Source organism: Nothobranchius furzeri, chromosome 4 (genome assembly GCF_043380555.1).
Source record: "Nothobranchius furzeri strain GRZ-AD chromosome 4, NfurGRZ-RIMD1, whole genome shotgun sequence".
NCBI classification, from domain to species: Eukaryota; Metazoa; Chordata; class Actinopteri; order Cyprinodontiformes; family Nothobranchiidae; genus Nothobranchius; species Nothobranchius furzeri.
Genome location: NC_091744.1, coordinates 56184357 through 56206655, shown reverse-complemented (window position 1 = coordinate 56206655; position 22299 = coordinate 56184357). Strand labels below are relative to the sequence as shown.

General features: G+C 41.3%; 2 protein-coding genes across 2 annotated transcripts in view; one reads left to right on the top strand and one right to left on the bottom strand.

Annotated features, from left to right (window-relative positions):
* Window positions 1-311, bottom strand: part of ptdss2 (phosphatidylserine synthase 2) — a 37838-nt gene extending 37527 nt beyond the window's left edge. Inside the window, exon 1 of the mRNA XM_015963909.3 lies at window positions 153-311. The gene's annotated coding sequence lies outside the window, so the exon portion shown is untranslated. The remainder of the gene's footprint in view (window positions 1-152) is intronic.
* A 13810-nt stretch (window positions 312-14121) lies between these two features.
* On the top strand, window positions 14122-15942 carry LOC107388400 (cyclin-dependent kinase inhibitor 1C). The gene is made up of 3 exons (XM_015963908.3): window positions 14122-14852; window positions 14928-15042; window positions 15339-15942. The coding sequence occupies exons 1-2, from the start codon at window positions 14327-14329 to the stop codon at window positions 15038-15040; spliced, it is 639 nt and encodes a 212-aa protein (XP_015819394.1). The 5' UTR covers window positions 14122-14326; the 3' UTR covers window positions 15041-15042; window positions 15339-15942.
* Window positions 15943-22299: the final 6357 nt, after the last annotated feature.

Below are 22299 nucleotides of genomic sequence, written 5' to 3'. Positions count from 1 at the left end.
CTTGTTGTTTTAGCAGGCCGAACAAGGCAGGCAGGCGCGCACCTAAACCCGTAGATAACGCCGCCTACTTATATCAAAGTATTAACAGCGTCTTCAAGACTTATGTTAGCTAACCTTTAGTTTTCTTCAGAAATCTAGCTAACGCCACTCACCAGCTGAAACTATGGGATTACAGGCTGCAGTCCGAATGAGCTCTGGAGCTGTAAACGCTCGCTACATCAACACAAAGGCTAAAAATCCGCTTTACTCCCGGCGAGAAAGTTGTTTTTAGCCTGACTGCACCGCGCAAGCAGACTGCCACTTCATGATGGCTTTGGTCTACACACACAATCACGTGGACACGGTTTGCTCGGTAAAGTATAACGTTTCCGGTATGCTTCTTAAAAAATAAATCATACCCTTATTAGCGTTGGCCAACATGCTTTTATTTTGAAATCTAACTATTTCACTCGGAAGTTTTTTTTCTGTTCAATGCTGTAATTTGGGTCACGTGACAGGCTGGCGTGGTGTTGGGTTCAGATTATTTTTTTATTTATAATAAAAAAAAAGATTTTCCTCACTAACACCTACCGTAATACAAGCAAACGTTTAACCTTTGACTTGTTAAGGTTATGCCTCAAGTCGTAAAACGATTTTGTTGGATTAGGGATGCCGTTTAAATGACGTCACATCCGCCTCCTTAACTCTATAATAATAACAATAACAATAATAAAAATAATTCACTAATTGTTATTATTGTTATTATTACCCTGGTAATAATTATTATTAGGCTAATTATTATTATTATTATTATTATTATTATTATTATTATTATTATTATTATTATTATTATTATTATTATTATTATCATTATTATTAGCATTAGCATTATTACAGCAATAGTAATGCTTAAAATTCATGGAATAAGAATATATGTTTCATGTTTATTAGCCTAATTGTTTTCAGTCATGTTCAGTTTAAGCCAAACATAAAGGGACTCACAAAAATGCTCGAGCTAATGGTTGACTAAAGGGTTAAAAGCCAAAAGCTCAGCATTAAAGATAACAATAACAATAATATAGAATAAGCTACAAAATAGCTGTAATGGTACATCAATAACTAGGCTTATCATCACCACCCTCTCCTTATTCTGCTCTTTTTACCAATTATGCCCTTCCTGGGATCCACTGATTTCCCTCTTTCTTATTCATCTTCACATTTTTAATCACAATTTTTTTCCTTAAATCTTTTAATTTTTGTTCTTGTGAAGCGCCTCATGAATTTTATCTTGAGAGGCGCTTGTCTTTTCTTTGTTTGTTTGTTTGTTTCTTTCTTTCTTTCTTTCTTTTTTTCCTTCTTTCTTTCTTTCTTTCTTTCTTTCTTTCTTTCTTTCTTTCTTTCTTTCTTTCCTTCTTTCTTTCTTTCCTTCTTTCTTTCTTTCCTTCTTTCTTTCTTTCTTTCTTTCTTTCTTTCTTTCTTTCTTTCTTCCTATTATAATCTAAACAAATGAAATAATAAATGTATTTATCAAGCAAAGTGATTTAGTAAGACAGATTCATGTGAAAAATCTTACAAGCAGACCCTCTGATCTTCACCAACAGCTCCAGGACCCGTTAGCAGCATCTGTCTGTAAAGAAAATTGAAATTCGTGAGATTTTTTTCAGACTTTCATCTTGGAATTTCCTCAGACATCAGCACTTGACCAAAGTAACAAGTGTTATCTCTCAATTGTTTAACTAGAGTCTGTGACCCAAGGCTGGAGATAGAAGAAACAACATTTTTTGTTATTTTTCTGTTAAATCAGTCTTTAAATATATTTATAAATCCAGTTTTCATTTGAAGAGCATGTCTGGTTTATTAGAACTTGTACTTTGTTTTGTAAACAAGCTTTTTCTGAGAGTTTAACCTCATTCAACCCCTAAGTTCGCTCTGGTGTGTGTGTGTGTGTGTGTGTGTGTGTGTGTGTGTGTGTGTGTGTGTGTGTGTGTGTGTGTGTGTGTGTGTGTGTGTGTGTGTGTGTGTGTGTGTGTGTGTGTGTGTGTGTGGTCCATTTTCATAAGTAACTGATGCTGCCAGGTCTTGCACAAACCTGAAAGTAGCAGCTCACGTGTTCTTCACTGTGTGTATAAAATGGCCAACAATAATGACATGAATAATAATAATAAGAGGAAGAAGAAAGGATCTTTTATGTAACAAGAACAAGAACATTAAAAATGTATTTAAAAAAATCGTAAAAACTTGGTAAAGTTAAAATTGTGATTAAAAAAATGTGAGCAAAGGGAGAGAGAAAATGAACAGGGAAGAGGTAATCGTGGAAAGGTTGAATAGATAGAAAGAGCAAAATAAGGAGAGGGTGGTGACAAAAGTCACGTTAAAGCCAGCCTGAACAGATGAGTCTTCAGCTACTTTTTAAAGGAGACCACTGAGTCCACTGATCTCAGGCTCAAGGGGAGAGAGGTCCAGAGTCCAATATCATCTGGCCAGCCGCTAAAAGGGGCGTTTGGTTGGTAAACAGGAACACCTCCGTCTTCTTAATCACTCCTGAAATGTTACTTAACCTCAGATATTTCAAAATAAGATATTTTCTCTGGTCATCTCTTTGTTCACCGTCTTTTTTAACACAGTTATTGTTCATCTGTGCTCCCCCTGCCCTTTCATTTTTTGTTGCTGGTTTGACGTGAGCGTGCGCCACACTCTCCGAACCTGCGTTTAAATCCCACCTCCTGCTTTATCCACAGTTTATACAAATGTTAAACTGGAATCGGGAGGCAAGGAATTACTTAGAAATGGGAGACTCTCAATAAGGCGGGACAGACTTTTCTCCTCTACTTCGGACTGTCGCTCATGAGAAGCTCACACGAAGCACAGCAGCTAGACAGGGCAGCTGTGGCTACATCGTAGGTCAACCCTACCAGGGTGTGAATGTGTGTGTGAATGGGTGAATGATTGATTGTGTTGTAAACAGTGTTGGGAGTAACGCCGTTTAAGTATAACGGCGTTTCTAACGGCGTTCTTTTATAGGTAACGGAATAATCTAATTAATTACTTTTCCCGCCGTTGCAACGCCGTTACCGTTACTGGGGACGGAACGTTGTGCGTTACTATGTGCTTGTCGAACGTTGAGCAGCAGTGTGAGGCTTTCTGACCGCCACACTTCAGCTGCAGCCAGGGAGAGAGGTGTCGGTAACACACTTACAAACACGATGATGATTGGCCGGGTGGGCGGAGACCCTCACGGTCTCAGTCGCTGCTGCTGTAGACCCAACGGGAATAACTCCGTTTAAAATAACCGCGTTAATAAAAAATATTTCTTTCTGTAACGAGCAAACTAATTAATTTCGTCTTCTTTTATCAAAACGTCGTTTCTGTTACTGATAAGAAAATGCGTGCATTAAGCAGCGTGGTGTGTTGAAGCTGTCATCCTCAGCTGATCAGGAGCTAAAGAGGCAGATGTTTTCATCCAAGTGCGTCACGGCCCGTGAAGAACGAGGAAGACGTGATGAATATCTACGGCTGCAGACCCCCCGCAGACTTTTTGCTGCAGGGTCTGCAGCCGGGCCCTTCTTAGCGTGACAGCGGGACGTCCCGAAGGTCCGCTCACCTGTTCACCGCTCAGACGTCCTGATCTTCTGTCTTCCTAGATCATCCAGCTGTAACCTGTTTCTGATCATGTCTTTAGTCCCGCTGTAACACTGATGCATCAGTCTCAGACGTCATGGAGCTCAGGTGTTATTAGAACTACCTGTGTGTGTTTACCACCCAGCTTCAGCTCTTCTGTGGTTGGGTCTGACCCACGTTAGTAAATGTGAGTCCTCCATCAGGCTTGTGCCTCTTCTAGTGTCATTTTAAAGGATTTTATTTATTTATTTAACCGTTACTAGATTAGCAGCAACAGAAATGCTGCTAAAACACACAATTATGTGAAGCTGGAAAAATTAGAATGCTGTGCAAAATTACATTTATTTCTGTAATTTAACTAGACTGAGAGACCATTTAAAGGCTCGGGAACCTTTACAGGTGTTTCTTTTTGCAATTTTAAATTTTAGCTGATTGGGTTTTTGTTAAATATCACACAGTGACCTTTTAATAGTCTAGATTAGTGTAATGCTCCTGTTAGTAGTTCCTCCTGTTAAGTGCTTATTTGTTTAAATTATTCAGGTTTATATAAAACATTTGGACATACATTTTATTATGTTCAGTCATTAGTCATTTATATTTTACTATTGTAGTAATTCTTGCATTCTTTAATGAAAAAAGTAACTAAGTAGTTACTTTTGTTGGTAATTAGTTACTTTTATGATCTTGTAACTCAGTTAGTAACTGAGTTACTTTTTTGACAAAGTAATCAGTAACTATAACTAATTACTTTTTTAAAGTAACGTTCCCAACACTGGTTGTAAAGTGCCTTAGGGGGTTCCAAGACTCTAGAAGGCGCTATATCAAATACAGCCCATTTACCATCCATCTTCATTCAGCTGTAGAAAGTTCCCAGCCAACCAGGTTTTGATAGAGTCTAGGCCAGGGGTGGGCAATTATTTTTTCCATGGGGCCACATGAGAAATAGAAAATATTGTGGAGGGCCAGGCCAAAAGGCTGAAGTCAATTATGCATAATATTAATGGTATTTCTTTATAAAAAGCAGTAAATACCATCGTTTTTTCAAGCTGGTAAGAGTAGACTAAATGTTATGAATGAGCAAAACGGAAAAAGTGAGGTTGTCTTACAAAAATGTGATTTATTCAAATTTCCCAAGGCAATGGTAAACAAAGTGTGCACATTTGGTTTTTGTTAAACATTTGTGACTTATATTAGTTAACAGTTTCAGTCACATTCACTCCAAAACACATTCTGAGTTTCAAATATTGTTGGAAAGAGGTTCTTAGCATTCTACAGACACACAGTATTGTCTGTAAAATAAAATCACTGAACTGTGATCTTGAGAAAGAGGTTTAAAAAAAAGTGTCCCAGTTCACTGCTAGTTGCCTACATTTGTGGTCCAAACACCTTATTTTGTGTTTTTAAGCAATTTTTTTCTTATTCAATGAGAGAAATCTAGTCTCTGCTGGGCTTTAACGAGTGCATCAAAGTCAGGTTGAATGTCTGAGGTGGAGATGCGAAGCACAGCTGACAAATGATCATCAGTGAGAGAGGATCTTTACTTGGATTTTGTAAACTTCATCATTGAAAATGTTTGTTCACAAATGTAGGTAGAGCTGAAGAGAACCAACATCTTCTGAGCATGTCTCCTCAGGTTTGGAAAGTCCTCCTTAAGAGAAGAGTAGAAATCCAGCAGAGATCCTGAATCTCTGCTTTCGAGTCCCAAACCCTCTTTAGCACTTTCCCCAGGCTGAGCCATCTGACAGCTGTGTGGAGTCCTCCAAAAGAGCCACAAACTGTCTGTGATTCATGGCCCGCGCCCTGATGAAGTTTATTATTTTAGTAACAACATCAGTAACATGGTTGATTTTTAGCACTGACTTGCACAACACATGTTGGTGTATAATACAATGCAAAAACACCTATTTTGCTTGCTTGCTGTTTCTAGCTATTTTGTGGGATATCACAAAGCTGGTCCTGGTTGCTGCATCCCTGGATGTGTGAAGCTTAGTAAAACAGCCTTGCTGCTTTTGCAACTTTGCTAGCAAAGCTTCGGATGTCCGTGCCCTCTCAGCATCAGATGAGTTCTTGTATTTTTCCGAGTGTTTCTTGTCGTAATGCCGACTCAAATTGTAGTCCTTAAACACGGCAATCTCCTCCCCGCAAACCAAACACACGGCTTTACCTCCGACTTCAGTAAAAAAAATACTTAGCAGTCCAATTTTTGTTGAAAATCCTGCATTCGGCATCTTTCTTTTTTTTTGCATGAGCGGACATTTCTCGGGCTACAATCACCATGTCAACCGCGGGCACTTGTGGCTATACGTATTGCGTCATTGTGCACGTAAAAAACAACTTCAAAATAAAAGCAATGCAGCCTTAGCCCATGCATGAGGTAAAATGAGAAAATACATTTATTTTGTAATTTCCAATTAACCTTACGCGGGCCGGTCAAAGTCAACCAAAGGGCCGGATGTGGCCCGCGGGCATAAAATGCCCAGGTCTGGTCTAGGCAGATGCGTAACAGCTGCAGCTTAGACATCTCATGAAGATGATGTGAAATTCCTTTAAATGAGCTTGGAATGCGCTAGAGAGGAAACAGATAGAGGAGGAAAAGTAGAGGCCCCAGCTCAGAACCTTGCGGGACACCATGAGTGAGGGAAGTGGACGAGGACTGAAACTTGGAGACGGCCACAAATAAGGAATGCTCGGACGGATAAGAGGAGAACTAGCCTGGCAAGCCAGACTAAATAAATGTATTATTTAGTCTGGCCACGCTCCATTGACAGCTCTCGGTTGTGGGGCGGGTTCTACCGTTGTCTTTCAAATGATCTCTGCATTCCACTGGACAATGAATGTGACATACTCTTGTTTCACTCTTGCATCATCCCACCCAACAGGCATATAGAGTGCCCTGATTGGCCCACAAAGCGGATAAAGCTCTGTGATTTGTTCACTAAGCAGATAGAGCACTATCATTATGGACCAATCACAGCTCTTTGTGTGTTTGAAACCCCTCTAGAGAGCTGTGATTGGCTAGAGTCCTGGTAGAAGCTGCAGAGGTTCCAATGGAGCGTGCCTAGACCATTCTTTGCAAAGCAAGAATTTGGTCTAGTTCACTAGGCTAGAGGAGAACCACTCCAGAGCAGTTCCTGATAGGCCTACCCTGTGTGAACAGGTGAATGACTGATTGTGTTGTAAAGTGCCTTGGGGGGTCCCAGGACTCTACAAGGCGCTATGTCAAACACAGGCCATTTACCCAGTCCCTCAGCCAGTAGCAGGCGATGGTCAACAGTCTCAAAATGTTAGATACTATTCTCAGCAGCATACAGGTCTCACTGGGCTCAATCTCTTATCAGCTCCTGTGGATCATAAACAAAAAAAAAATACATTTTGTTTTCAGAAAGGTAAATTAATGTCTTGTGGCATTAGGATTTTGCCTTTAGTCAGTGTCTAATGTTTTCTGCCTGCAAAACAGTTGAAATTCAACAAGAAAAGGGATGCTCCTGTTTGGAAGATATTGACTAATTTTCCCTTCAATGCACATTTTGCTTTATTTAGCCCTTTCGGCACTGTGTTGTGATTCAAATGCAAGGATAAAAGAAAATAATAAAACAAAGAAAAGGATGAGTTCAGTGGAAGTTCAGCTGTGGGATAAAAGTGGACAGCTCTAAAGCCTTACCTTGAGTGGAAACGATTTGTGCAAACAGTAGATAATGCCGTTCCAGCCTTTGATTGTGTTCAAGGTTTAGTGAACATAAAGAGTTCATATTGATTTAATCCTAACTGCTTAAAATCAGTTTGGTGTAACTGAAATGACCAAAACAGGTTAGATTGAGCTTGAATTGTAAAAATCACTCGTTTGTGTCACCACCCAGCGACAGACACACGACCTGGGGACATGCAGCCTGGACATGCCATGTGCCAACTCCAAGATTACAGGCTGCACACAAAAATGGCAGCCTCACACGTCTCTCCTGGGAAACAAACAACCTTTTATGTGACTTTGTAAGAAGCCCAGCAGCCCTTTAGCCTGAGGTACACGTGAAACATCAAAGGGATGTGTTTGTTGTAGTGAGTGGACTGTGTGTGGATGGGGATGGGTAGGAGTGTGTGGGAAATGCCCTATAGTCATGAGACTAAAACCAGCAAAACACAAAACAACAGCATGTCCTAAACGAAGAAAACATTAAAGGAAACCTTAATGATTAGGTTGATATAATGACTAAATACATAGCTCTTTGTTTCTTTTAAAATCTCTTATTGTCCTGAAAAGTGTGCAAATGGAGACCCATGTCTGTGTTTCTTTGTCAGTAATGTTAGCAACATGTCTCATTAATCCACTGGAGAGCTTTAATTTGATTATCACAAAGAAATTATTACATTTAAATCAGGGTGATTAAATCAGCGAGGGACAAGCCCCCTCCCCACTTTTTCACAAGGCAGTTTGGGTCAATTTATGGTGTCTACTTATTCCTACTGAAATGTGTTAGCACCTCATGTAAATGAGGTCCACTGGACAAACATTGTAAAGGTAAGCGTAACATTTGGGTCTTTGACCCTCCCCACCACAACTCAAGCCATTTGTGTCCCCCGCTTTTGCAATCAAAATGACTTCCTTGCTTAAAAGTCTGGTGTTAAAAGAGGCAGGTGCAACATGTTCCTCTAACGAACTCAAACAAAAAGATGATCAGGTATTTAGCGCCGCTAAGATCTGAAACCTTACAGAAACATAACTATCTCTGCTGGGAAACAGAATTTATTTAGAGCCATACAAAATCAGCTTTTTTTCATTTCCTTAACAATAACTTTGTTACTTCAAAACAAGTAATTTTCAGTATATGCAAAACTTCTGTTTGATTTCACCTCAGTTTGTTTCAAAATGTGAAATTTTTTTATTTTCTGGTAGAACAATTGCTGTAAAAAACTATTTTACAGTAAAGCTGATTTCTCAAACTAAGTGATGAGTATGTCTACTTCTATCTGCCCCAAAAATATCTACACCAAGCAGCTCAGTTTACCATTACCGTGTCATTTCCTTCCAGAAATATCACGTATTTATTGCAGATTTCAACAGGGAAGCTGCACAAAGTTCCATTGTGTTAGTCTGCTTTGTGTTCTCTTTGGCCAAAGTTACAAGGAGCCACTGCAGAGGGACTGAAGGGCCATGTGTGGCTCCAGAGCTGCAGGTTGCGAACCTCTTAAAGCAGGAAATAGTGCATGAAACATTGCTTTGAAAGCAGCAATTGTTTGGCCGACCCTGAAGAAACCTGGTGCTGATGTCTCTGTGATAGAAAATTACAGGCCTATCTCTACCCTGCCTTTTACATCGAAACTGCTTGAGAAAGTCGTTTATCAGCAGCTGGTCTCACATTTAGCTGACTCTGATCTGTTTGAGGTTTTCCAGTCAGGGTTCAGGTCAGGCCATAGTACAGAGTCAGCTCTACTGAGGGTCTTAAATGATATCTATCTATCACTAGGTCAGGGTACATCTTTGGTGCTTCTGTTGTTAGATCTGACCATCGACATAAATATACTGGACACCTCCTTTCCATAGGCTCCAATATCACGTTTTTGAGGCCATATGGGAGGTGGCCACCACCGCCATTTTGACCGTGTCACAGGTTCCGTCAAGACCAGACAATTCCACAAAAGGGAAGAGAGGTGGAGCTGAGGGTGGGGCTGTAAGGCTGGGATCAACTGACGACACCCGGTCGAACTAGCTACAAGCTAACCTGAAGCTAACCCTGGCTAACCCAAAGCTAAGGCGGACACCGGGCTGACCGCTGGGTAAAACCGGGTGGAACACAGAGGTCTCCGAGAGCTCCACAAGCCGGCAGCCGCACAGCAGACAAGTGCCACTGCAATCTGAGATGTGCAAAGCTGCCGAAGGGGAGAACCGGGTGGAAAGGTTTCCATCCCAGAGCTCCACAAGCCGGCAGCCCGCGCAGCAGACAGGAGCCGCGATCAGACAGAGATGCGCCGAGCTGCGGGGAGACCCAGCCGGCATTCCGCGCAGCAAACAGAAGCCGCGAAGCCAGGGGAGAAATGGGTGGAAAACATCGGTCTCCCGAGAGCTCCACAAGCCGATAGTCGGAACCCAGCTCCACCAACATGTTATATTTCAACCCATTTTCTAAAGTGCAGCATTATGTTAAATGCACTGGGTTTTACCCTATTACATTTAAATTTCATGGTTAAACAGTACATGTTAACATCTAAGCTCAGCTCGGCAGTGACCTAAAATACATAAATATAATTTTACTTACCGAAAAAAATGAAGTGGAGACTCCTTGGATGCTCTATTAGTGCAATTAATGCCACAGCAAGTCATTTTGTCCAACAATTGCACAAAAAATATCCAAAAAAGAATACACACACACAGAGACTCAAAATCCCGGAGCAGTTTCCAAGCCAGACCGAGGCTCTACTGAGGCCTTTCCACGGAGCTAGCTCTGTGGTCACGTGGGTCGGATGCTCATTAATTATACAGAATTTTAGGCTTTTAATACACTTAAACAGAAGAGTGAGAAAAAAATTTACCCCCCTCAGAGTTGTCATGAGAGTAAACTAGATCATTTAAACAAAAACATGTTTTGGTTCCAGGCTGTAAACATGTTTATTTCTGCTGTGAAATTGGTATTTTTAACATGGGAGTCAATGAGGATTTGCTCACTTCTGACACCAGCCCCCAGAGGATGTGGGTGGAACTGCAATTTTTGGTACTTCCGGGTTTGACTCAATTTTAGAGCCGCATTGTGGGGGCTTGGATCTGACGGCAGCTTTTGACACGGTTGACCACGCGATTCTACTTGATTGCTTGGAATGATGGGTTGGGATCAAAGGGTCTGCTCTGGATTGGTTTAGATCATATCTCCACAAGAGGACATTCTGTGTTAAACTAGGTGATGTTTTTTTCTTTTTGGGAGGGGCTGGGGGGTCCCACAGGGATCGATCCTTGGTCCTCTTTTGTTTGCCATTTATTTGCTTCCTCTGGGGTCAATCTTTCGTAAACATGGCCTAGCGTTCCATCTCTATGCTGACGATTGCCAGATTTACTCTCCATTGTGTCAAGGGAAAGGTCTCTCTAGCCAGGCCTTTGTGTCCCGTCTTAATGAGGTGAAGTCTTGGCTAATAGCCAACTATCTGTATCTGAATGAGGGAAAGACAGAGCTCATTGTTTTTCACCCCAACAGCAGGGCTGTGGGTCGTTATGTTGATCTTGGCCCTCTTTCTCCCTACTCAAAACCAGTCGTCACCAGTTTGTGGGTGAAAATTGACGCTGGACTTAAATTTGATGCTCACATCAACTCTGTGATCCGGTCCAGTTTCTTTCACCTGAGACGCCTCGCAAAAATCACGCCTATGCTGTCGACAGCCCACCTGGAGCGGGTACCCATGCTTTTGTAATTTCTAGGCTTGATTACTGCAACTCTCTATATGCAGGACTGGGTCAATCATCACTGCGTCGCCTACAGGTTGTGCAGCCAGGTTTCTGACTGGGACCAGGAAACGGGACCACATCAGTCCGGTTCTGGCCTCCCTGCACTGGCTTCTGGTCTGTTATTGTTCACACTTTAAACTCCTCTTCTTTCTTTACAATTTCTTCCAGGGTGGTGCTCCCCCCCTATCTGGCCACACTCCTGAACAGACATTCCCCATCACGCGCTCTGCGCTCCTCTGACCAACGCCTGCTCACTGTCCCTCATTCTAGGTGTCGTACTCGTGGAGACTGGGCTTTCTCAGGCTTAGCACCGTTACTATGGAACCAGTTGCCACCCTCAGTTAGGCTGTCCCCATCTCTGCCAGCCTTTAAGAGTCGCCTAAAAACCCACCTCCTCCGCTTGGCGTTCCCTGAATGTATTTGAGTTAGGCCGTCATTTATGTTGATTTTAATTCCCTGCTTTGGTCTCTTTATCTCTTGTTTTACCCATTTGTTTTCTACTTTAATGTTTTTACCTTTTTTCTCATGCCTTGGGCTTCCCGGCAGGGTCGCGGAAGGCGCTCTATAAATAAAGCTTTGATTGATTCATTGATCATTAAATTTGATGCTCACATCAACTCTGTGATGGCATGGCAGACTTTATTACATCTGACATTTTTTTTTGTCATTAGCATGTCTGTTATTTATCAGATCTTTGACAAATGCGCACCTCCATCACTGTTTAAGTCTCTCTTCATTCATCAGTCAACTCTGTCTGTGTCCTCAGCCTGACTAGGGTGCATTTAACAGCCAGCCAGCCCTCTGGGGAGATCCATGTATCTCAAAGAGTTGGTACTCATCCTATGTGTAAGTATATAATCACTTACGAGATGAAAGAATTGCTCTGTGGTAAATGTCAGGTGACCAGGTCAGGGGTCATAGGAACTGCTGACCGATCATAGCTGCAGCTCCGATGAAAGCTGCAGAATTATCCCTCCTTTGAAACATAGAGAGGGAAGACTTTCTCCTTGTCTTTTCACAGCTGATAATGTCTGTTTGACAACTGTGCCTCAGGAGTTCCCCCTGCCAATAAACTAAACAACTTACCACCTTAAAAGGGAGCAAAATATGTGACTCAAAAGATTTTATTTGAGTCAATTATTTTAAAAAGTTCAAATAAGCTCGAGACTGTCTCTTCTGACAAAAGCCACAAAAACGCTGTGATAAGTTATTTCAGTAAGTATTATATTGACCACCAGGGGGCGCAGAAGAGCCCAGTTCCACAGATAAACTCAACTGCCAGGTCCTGAAGAGTAATGCACTATCAATGAAAAAGTGTAATATATATTAGAAATGTTTCCCAAAACAATTGCTCTAAAAATATGCATGTCTAAAATCACGGATTATTTATATATTCAGCAGCAGATCAAACTGTTTCATTAGTGTCAGAAACTGGTTTACACAGAGTCCAGTCAAGTAGAGCAAATCATATTTAAATGATTACATCATGTTCAGAATTAGTAAATGTCAACTTTAATGTTTAATCAAAATCTGATTTAACAATTTTAATGGAAATATTTACTCATGAAAATCATAATGAAACAAAACACAAGTAGCTTACTGCTTACCCAAATAAAAGCATGGTTATTAGATCACAGAGTCCCTTTGATAATACGATTGCGTTCATTTATTATTTTTTTCAATGAACAGAGAAACAGACAAATGATCCAAATTTACATAATCTAACCATCAAAGGGAATATGAGTTCCCAGTTAGATCGTTCCATGAAGTATATGATTTAGTACTGAATTTCTAAGTACTTGAACGTTAGTATTTCAAAATCACGATTGTTTAATACTTAAAATTAATTAGTTAAAAAACACTGTTTAAATATTGAGTGTTTCCTATGTATATGTCCCCTTTGTTAAATAAAACTTTCATGATGACTTCACTGATATTACTAAAATAACATCAAAAATGGGTTTAAAAATAATTTAATTTTTTGAGTCAAAATACTAATTAGTTGACTAAACCTACAAAAGTTGTTCAGAAAATGGGGCCTCACTTTTGTTTGGAGTAATTTGAAAGAAACAGTATTTACAGTCTAGATGTCATGTTTCCTGAATATTTTATTAGATTAAATTAGAACTAAAACTTTAAAACAAATGTAAGCATCTAAAACATCTCGAATATATTTAGGACGAGGAGGAAACAGTGGTTCAGACGCGTATTTTGGTGTTTCTGACTAAATGTTGATCAGGTTTGCACCACTAGGAAGCGCTGCACACCCATCACCTCCACAAGACCTAAGCATGACCCCTTACGTTTGAAAACACCCGACTCTGCAGGTTTTCTGCAAAGTCACTATTGTACCATGCATTGGTAAAATGCATGCACAATTACACCTTGTCATACAGAATGCTTATAAAACGTTGTGGGACTGGAAAATGCAACATACACACACACACACACACACACACACACACACACACACACACACACACACACATATATATATATATATATATATATATATATATATATGAGAACAGAATGCTTATAAAACGTTGTGGGACTGGAAAATGCAATATATATATATATATATATATATATATATATATATATATATATATATATATATATATATATATATATATATATATATATATATATATATATATAAAGTATGGAGAACCCTATATTTAAGTCTAACCCCCTATAGTACTGACTGGAGCCAAATTCCTTTATTGCAAAACAATCTTAGTCTAAATTAATAAACAGCATCTTTATTTAAAATCCAAATCACTCAGCCAATTCCTGTTTGACTGCTGTTGTTTAAACAAATTAAAACCCGCCTTGCCTTGTGCGTAAAACCAAAGCAACTCTCTCAGCATAAATCTCTGCAGAGCCATCATTCCAGTTTGAAAGCGAGCAGAAACACCCACAAGCTCCGTATGACGCAGCGTCACCATCCTCGGGTCGGGAAAGTCCGCATCCCAGCGCTGACACCGGAGACGCGAAATGAAAACGCTGCGCTCCGCTCGGCGCACAGCCAACAGGGTCGATGGGAAATCAGGGTGGGGGTTTTCTGTGCATTTGGGGGGAGGGTTGGACTTAAAGCAGCCAATGAGGAAGTCAGCCAAGGTGCCTACTCTGAGTCACGACACGTTGGGAGGTTATATATTCCGCCACGCACGTCGATAGGTGCATTTAAAGAGATCTGTGAGGGAGAGGGTGTCGGCCACGCAGGAGAGGAGGCACGCGACAGAACAACAACAAAAACAACGCACCGACACGACACCAGGAATCTTGTTTTGCAGCCTAGAGATGTCCCACGTACAGTTATCTAGCAGCGCGCTGGAGAGGCTGGTGGCCCGCAGGACCTTTCCCCTCCACAGGCGCACCGGCGTCTGCCGCAACCTCTTCGGCCCGGTGGATCATGACGAGCTGAGCCGGGACATGAAAGCCAAGCTGCGGGAGGTTGCCGAACGGGACCAGCAGAGATGGAACTTTAATTTTGAGGCCAACACCCCTCTGGCCGGGGATTACGAGTGGGAAGAGGTGTCCGCGGAGAAAACACCTGCGTTTTATCTGGGATCTGCGCAGCAGAGCGGCAGGGACCTGGAGCCGCCAACGCCCGTGAAGCAGCGGCCCTCCTTGGACTCCGACGTCCCGGAGACGGACGCCCCCGGGGACGTCATGGAGCGCTTAGCGGCGCCAGGGAGCAGCACCGGTCCGGCGGAGACGAACCAGGAGAACCGAGCCGACAAACTTAACTCAGGGAGTCCTAGACGGGTTCCGTGTGTCCGACGTAAGAGGACGTCCGCGGCTGACAACAACACGCACATCACAGGTAACTGACTCCTAACGCCACTGTCTGAAGGTGAACCCGAGCCCGTTATAACTCGTGCTTTATTTTCTCTCCCAGACTTTTTCGTGAAACGAAGGAGGGCTGCTGATATGATGATCTCAGGTGACACTCGCCACCTTTCCAAGTCTCCAATTCCGCTGGAACAAACTCCCAGGAAGAGGATCCGCTGAAGGTAACGGAATTAGGATTAAATGGTCTCCTTTTGATAACAACGGGCTGTGACGTCGCGTTTATTTAGTGATGTTTGCGGCTGAAGCAGAGTCAGATTGCGTCAACTGGAGCCGTGTCCGGGGGAGGGGGGCTGGGGTGGTAGTAGTAAGAGCCGGCGGGTGGGGGGAGGGGTACGTGCGTCACCGTGTGGCGGGAATAAGCGGTGCGTAAAGGGGCGACGCCTGCCGCCGCTGCCTGTTTCCTCAGAGCTGGGTCGTCGTGTTTTCGGGGAACTGACTCAGTTTTTTTGTCCCTCAGGTGCTCCCTTCTCTTAACCCTTTTGCACTACTTTCTCTGCGCATTGTGAGGATTTATCCGAGCGGAGAGGAGCGCGTTCAGAGGACGGACGGGTCCCAGACAGGTCCCGGTGTCTCCAGACGGAGCCTCCTCAGAGCCGGACCTCAGAACAGGACCGGACTCAGGACTGAGCGGTTTGGGTTTGGAGGGGAGGAACAAAACCAGTACAAATGTAGCATTGTTGCTTTCCAGCCACTCGACAGTGTTAAAATGTTTTAACATCTGTGCAATCCTACAAGTTTTCTTTAAAAGAATCTTCTACACTGGCCAAAAGTGTACAGCTTTATAGAGACGTTTATTTCTGTTCCGGGTTGTTGTTTCTGTAAATGTAATAATTTAAGTTTATTCTAACTTATAACTTATTTATGCATCTCTTTCATTTGCTAAATGCCTTGTTCGTTTTTGTTATTCACCTTTTTATTTGAAACGTGACGTTTTGCAATCGTGTAGCTTTAGTGATCACACTTGAAACTCTAGATGTCTTTGTCTCGTGTGTGTTTGTTCCTTTAAGTGCCCTGATTGTGTCTTGTAAAATGTGGGAATAAATATCTTTCTACTTTCTAAATATTTCGCTTTTCTCCTATTTTTTTAAAGCTGGTTTTACTTAAATGTACAAAAACGAAAAAGTTAGCTCTCTCTACTGTGGCCTCAGTTTTGTTAAAAGTACAAAACCTCAGAAGTACGGCTGTGTGTGTGTGTTTGTAGAAGCAGATTCAAGGTGCCTTCATGGCAGCTGTGGGATATATAGGTTTAAAGGCCCCTTTCGTCCTTCTAAAGAAGCAGCAGCTGCCTTTGGATCCCCGCTTTGTCCACGGTGAAGGCACCCCCACGTCCACCCGCACTCAACAAGCCCTCCAAACACACACACACTGTTTACTCCACCACAGATACACCGGGCGTGGAGGCCACCTGCCAGAACTAGAAAAGAGCCCAGAAAACGACCAGTCTTTGTAATTGTGCTCGTCTTTTGAAACAAACCATTCAGCAGGTCATACTCGCAAGTTTACCCTTAATTGAAAGAAGCCAAATGCTGAGGCTGAATGGGGCCTTGGGAGTGTGTGTGTGTCAGCAGGTACAACGGCTAAAACATCCCATAAGTCCATGCAGCCTTCGGACACACGTCTACTGAGCCGCACCGGCGTTGAGGTGAAAATTGAGACTTTTGATGACTTTTTTGCTTCTGCTGCCATAAGCTGCGAGAGGAGCTTGTTCTGATTTCCAACACAAAGCACTCCGCGGCTCCATTCTTTCCTTTTTGTTGCCATATGGCAAATCCATGTAGACATAGCCAAGACCTATTCAGTCAGCCGCAGAATGTCCTGCATCAGAGAACAAAAGACACTTTGTCTGGCTCCTCTATTGATACGAATGGGGGGGGAATTATAATTAATCTATGGCTATATCCAGCTAATTAACGCCCATATGCCCCACGGGGGGGCTGAGAGAGCATTCAGCTCAGTTTTAGGTTCTCAATAGTTTACATGTTAAAGACAACAGCTGTTTATGTGTTACTTTAATGAAGTCTCTGCTGTGTTGGAAGACTGGACACATTCGGGGGGCTCCAGACCCCCGCAGCGATGACATGGGACATCTTCCCCCTGTTTGACTCTGCAGCTGTGTAACTATATAAAACTTGTCCCAGTAAACAGAATCTTAAAGTCGTCCTTGTGTATTTAAGAGCGGCTGAATTTGAGCCATTCGGGGAAAGTTCAAAGGTTAAGGCCTGAAAATAAACTGGGTAAGCTTCTCTTTAGACTGAACAAATGAGCCCTGGGCCCTTTCTAACCGTCCCTGGTTGAAGCAGGGAAACGGCCTCGTGAGCAGCACTTGGGCATGGCCTGGTGTAAGTTTGACGGACATAAAGGAAGAAGATGACAGTGAACATACAGACCTAGTTAGACACGTCTTCTACATTAGAAAATCTTTCAACCAGCAGCCGCTGGTGGAGCGAACCGCCTCATGGGCCCCGTCTGACCTTTAGCTTACATCCAGCTTCAGTTGTTTCAGACATAAGACGTTGCTGCTTTAGTCCTAAATTTGGTTTCACCGGGCCACCGTAGCTCACGTGTTAGCCGATGGTTACAATGAAAAAGAATAAATAAATAGAGGTAAAGTAATAATGATAACGATGAGTGTATTCTAGCAATAGTAACAGTTTGTTTTATAAACAGCTGACCACATCAGCTTAATTTAAAGTGATCACCAATAAACTAAGATCAAACATGAAAACAAATGAGGAGTTCATTTGCAAAACAGATCAGTATCACCAAACTTATTTTGGACTGAAATTACATGAAGAAAAAAAAATGCATTTTGGATAAAAAGAAAATTCAAAACAGAATAATCTTTATTTGCACCGTTCAGATATTTATTTATTTTTGTTCCTGTGAAGCTCCTCGAGATTTTTATTTTTAGAGGCGCTTTATAAAAATAGTTTCTTCTTTAAAACAGATTAAAAATAACAAAATATCACGGTGCACAAGAATTAATAATGAAATTTTATTGTTTGTCTGCCTGATGACGACAAAAAAGATGTGTTAAAATGTTTTTCTTCATGCCTTCATCACAAATTCAGACGCAGCTTCAAAGGGTTCACATCATTTGCTATTCCTGTGAATTCGTTTTGAATTTAGTTTGAAAGCAAACAAAAGTTTTTTTTTTTTTGAAGTTTTAAATTCAATTTCCAAAAAGGGAAATATTGGATTTGAGTTAGATGCAGCAGATCCATGTTTAGTTCAGTTATTGGGGGGTAAAACAAATGATTCTCTTCTCCGTCGACTGAGAGGCGCCAGGAGACCCCTTCCCCCGTTCTGTCCATATAACAACCTGAAACACGATTTAGGAGAAACCATTTTTTACTGGAAACGCGTTAATTAACAGAGCCGTGTGCAAAGATCGCAATTAAAATATAGAAGTGGAAGGAAAAATCATCCTGAACAAGGAGGGGAGAATTAGCATTTTCCATGACCATCTGGCATCAGCGCAGGCGATGGGGAACAAAGGCGGGCTGGATGGAGAGGAGAGGCGAGTGTGCCATCGCATTGACCTGCAAATGAGGCTTTGTCACTGAGTTAAAGCTCCCTGACCCCCTCTACACCCCCAACATCTCCCTAAAAGTCTCCTCTATCTTTAAAACCTACATCTGCAACACGACTCGGGGTATTCCAGAGCTACAGAGAAATAAAACGATATTCTGGAATCGGATCAATCTACTGCAAGCTTTAAAATCCTAACATGTTGTAAAGTTTAGTAAATGTTCCTTTACTGTTCCTTTAGGCTCAGGCCTCCTGTGGAAGCAAAAGTCTGCACGACACCTGTGTGATGCTTCTCTGAGGAAATCATATTTTAAATAAATAAACAAATATAAAATGTTTAAAAAGGCAGCATTTTAAATTAATTCTTTGGATATGGCATGAGCGGGTGGTGGTGCTGGACACCTGTCCCTCCTCTAAGGGTTATGAATGAGGACGAGTGTTTGCAGACGGAGACGCTTTTCAGTGAAATACATGCGTGCACACAAGTGTTTTTGCACAATGAAACAAAGTTAACATTTAAGAGCAGAATGGTAATGAATCCCATTCTAAAGTGTGGCTACTGAAATGTGTTTGCACTAATATCTGGTTTAAATGATAACAAACCTTTAACGAAAGCATGTTTCCTAAATAAATGAACTAGTACATCAAAGTTGTCCAAGTTTCATCTCATTTCAAACTGAAACTTGAAGTGAAACTGAACCGAACCCCGAAGGTCATGTTCCCTTTAGTTTGGTAGCTGATGCAGACGAGCGTCTGTGTTTTCCTTCTCCTCTCCTGACTCCTTTCCCTTTACATCCACTCAGTATTCATGCCTGTAGATAACAAAGAGCATGACTCAATCCACGCAGGAGGCGGTGTGACAGCGAACTCGTGGCGGCTTTTCAGATATCCTCTTTCTGCATCCCCCCCCCCCCCCCTCATTCTTTGCGTCTTTACTTTGGTCTCGGTTGGAGTAGGAAGGAGGTGAGGGGGCGCCAATCAGCCCGCCGCCTCAAACTCTAATTCACTTTTCTCGCCCCATGCATCAAGGGGATCGGATTTGATGCTACATGGAAGAAAAAGGCAGAGCCTTTACAAAGTTTCCCAACGTGATGGAGCGGGTGGTTTTTGGAGACCAGCCTGCAGCAGTGCAAAGAAAACAGCCCAGTGTAATGGACCTAATCTTTTTGGACAATCATTAGAGTCGATCTTTTACAGTTAATCCCATCTGGATTAATGACAGAGAGTTGTTACAAGTTTATCCTCTGCAGAAGGTTTGTTTATTATGGTGTAGGACATCGTTAAGCTTTGTCTGAATGTGAAACAGAACCAAGGACAGAGGTAAGAAGAGAGGAGGGGGCCTGATTGTGTCTGGTTATGATAGACAGTGTTGGGCAAGTTACTTCAAAACTGTAATGCATTATGTATTACTTGTTACCCTCATTTTAAAGTAATTCATTACATTACAATATTACTGATTTTAAAAGGTAAGGCATTACACTACTTTTGCATTACTTTAAGTTACTTTCACCAAAACAACTTCAATGTGAATCTGGTCATGTGACGCTCAGTGAGCTCATGACATATATGTGGAAGGTGATGTGGTGTCTGAGCTAGGATTGCTGTTAAAACAGTCAGATATAATAACAGTGCTTTAAAATGATTGTTTATTAAATAAAAACAACAACAATCTGTACTCTCAGCACGCTGCCATCTTAGATTAACTGAGCAGGAAGTGAGGTGGTGGGGGCTCCAAGCCTATGCTTGCCTTGGTCCCCAAATGCCTTGATACGGCCCTGGATGCGGGACTGACTTCTGGGGTGATCTGATTCTATCACATGTATAAATATTAAATGCTTATATATTATTGCTTTTCACTGGTAAAAATGTGTATTGGGGATAAATCTACCTACATTTTTCTTTTCAAGCACTTTCTTTTGTTTTCTTGATTTTATTTGAATCATTTCCTGCCCTTTCTCTCTCTAACCTGCATGCTGCATGTTTTCTCCGTCTTCCAGAAAAAACTGTTTCCTAGACTTCCTACTTTCTATCAGCCAAAGGGATCTTCACATGCGCGGCGCTCCAGTAGTAATGAGTTGAAATCACCGGGGCACAGATTATGAACTCAGCTGAGGCAAAGGACGTCAGAACAGCACAAAATACCAGAGAATATGCGCTGATATGAACGATCGCAAGTAAATTATTTTGTTTTAGTGGAGCGATTTTGTGAATGTTACAGCGGCCGCGTGCAGGAGCAGCAGGAGTATTTGAGCCGTTACCGCGGCGTCCTCTCTGCCCGCAAAGCTGAGTCCATAAATGACGTCATATATGCAGATACTGGATCTTTCTTCGGGTTTCCCGCAATTTGAATTTTTAAGGAACACATCTTGTTTCTGGGTTTAAAAATGCATTGTAATTACCGCGTTACTGACAATTGTACCGAGTAAATATTACTATTTTCTTTCCCTGTAATGCCTTACATTACCACATTACAGCAAAAAGCAATGCATTACAGCATGGACGTCACTAGGATTGAGATAAAGGGGGGGCTTAGCCCCAGGAGCTTGACCTTGAACATTTTTTGTCACACCCTGCAAAAACTTTGTCAATTAATTCATTATCTTACTTTTACTTACTTTTATTCTCTTGCTTTTACTACCTAGCTATTTTATCAATGGTTTATTTACACTGTTCTTTTACTGATTTTATTGACTTCTCATGGTTGGTTCTTTGTGTTTTGCTCTAGTTGTTTTATTCTTTTATATTATTCTTTTAACCCTATATGTTTTTACCCCTGTACAGCACTTTGGTCAGCTCACATGCTGTTTTTAAATGTGCTTTATCAAATAAATGGAATGGAATGGAATCTGAAGAAAATCTAACAAAACCTATTATTTTTTCACTTTCTTTTCCTTTCCTACCTTTGTGCATTTTCTCTCTTCTTTTTATAAAAAATAACACTTAATCAGTTCATTAGTGGGGTCTATGTTGAAGAATGATTTTATGTAAGTCCATTAAAAATTAGATATGTTATATTTCCAAATAAAGCTATTCATTTCAGTCTACTGCACTTAACAGGGGGAAATGTTGTAGTCATTTATATAATTTGTTTAATTACAACTTGTTTAATTATAAATGTTACTGAAATGTGACAATAAAGAACAAATGAATAATTGTCAAACTTTTATTCTGCCAAATGAGTGTGCAGTTGACAGTTTTAATATATGAATAACACTGCTATGATATGGAATAAAGGAGTGTGTAATTAACTATTACAAGACAAAATAACAGTATATATAAAAATATACAGCAAGTAGTAGAACTTATAATACAGAAAGTCAACTATACAGATACAACTTGACATAAGGTTGCAGGTCACATGATAATTATAGTTTTTTTTTCTCAAGGTCTCTTACCTGTTCACCCCTAAATAGAAAACTGTTCAATTTTGCTTGGGAACTTTGTGCTCAGGTAAATGCTCATAACGATGCGCTCGCCCCTGTTTTCTCTGTAGATCACTGACCTTGACCATGCAGATCTCCTCAGCATCAACCACCTGGTCTGTCTCCTGTTCCTCACTCACTCTCTTAAAAAAATCTTCATATATCCATCTAGCCAACACATTGAAAAACATTTTCAATTTCTAATGCCAAGACAAATGCTACTATACCATTTAGTTTTCACTCACAATAATTGAAACAGCAATTGGTGGATAAATGGGACAGAATATGGACAACTGTTAGCCTAATATAGCCTATGCTTGGTTGCTCATGATGATGGCATTTTCCATAACATCACATCGAGCTGCCAAAATTTATGTTAAAGTTAGACGAGTACAATATCTCCTTTCTTTCCCATAGGTAAACATAGGAAATATTAAGCAACTGACGACCCACATGGAAAGAATT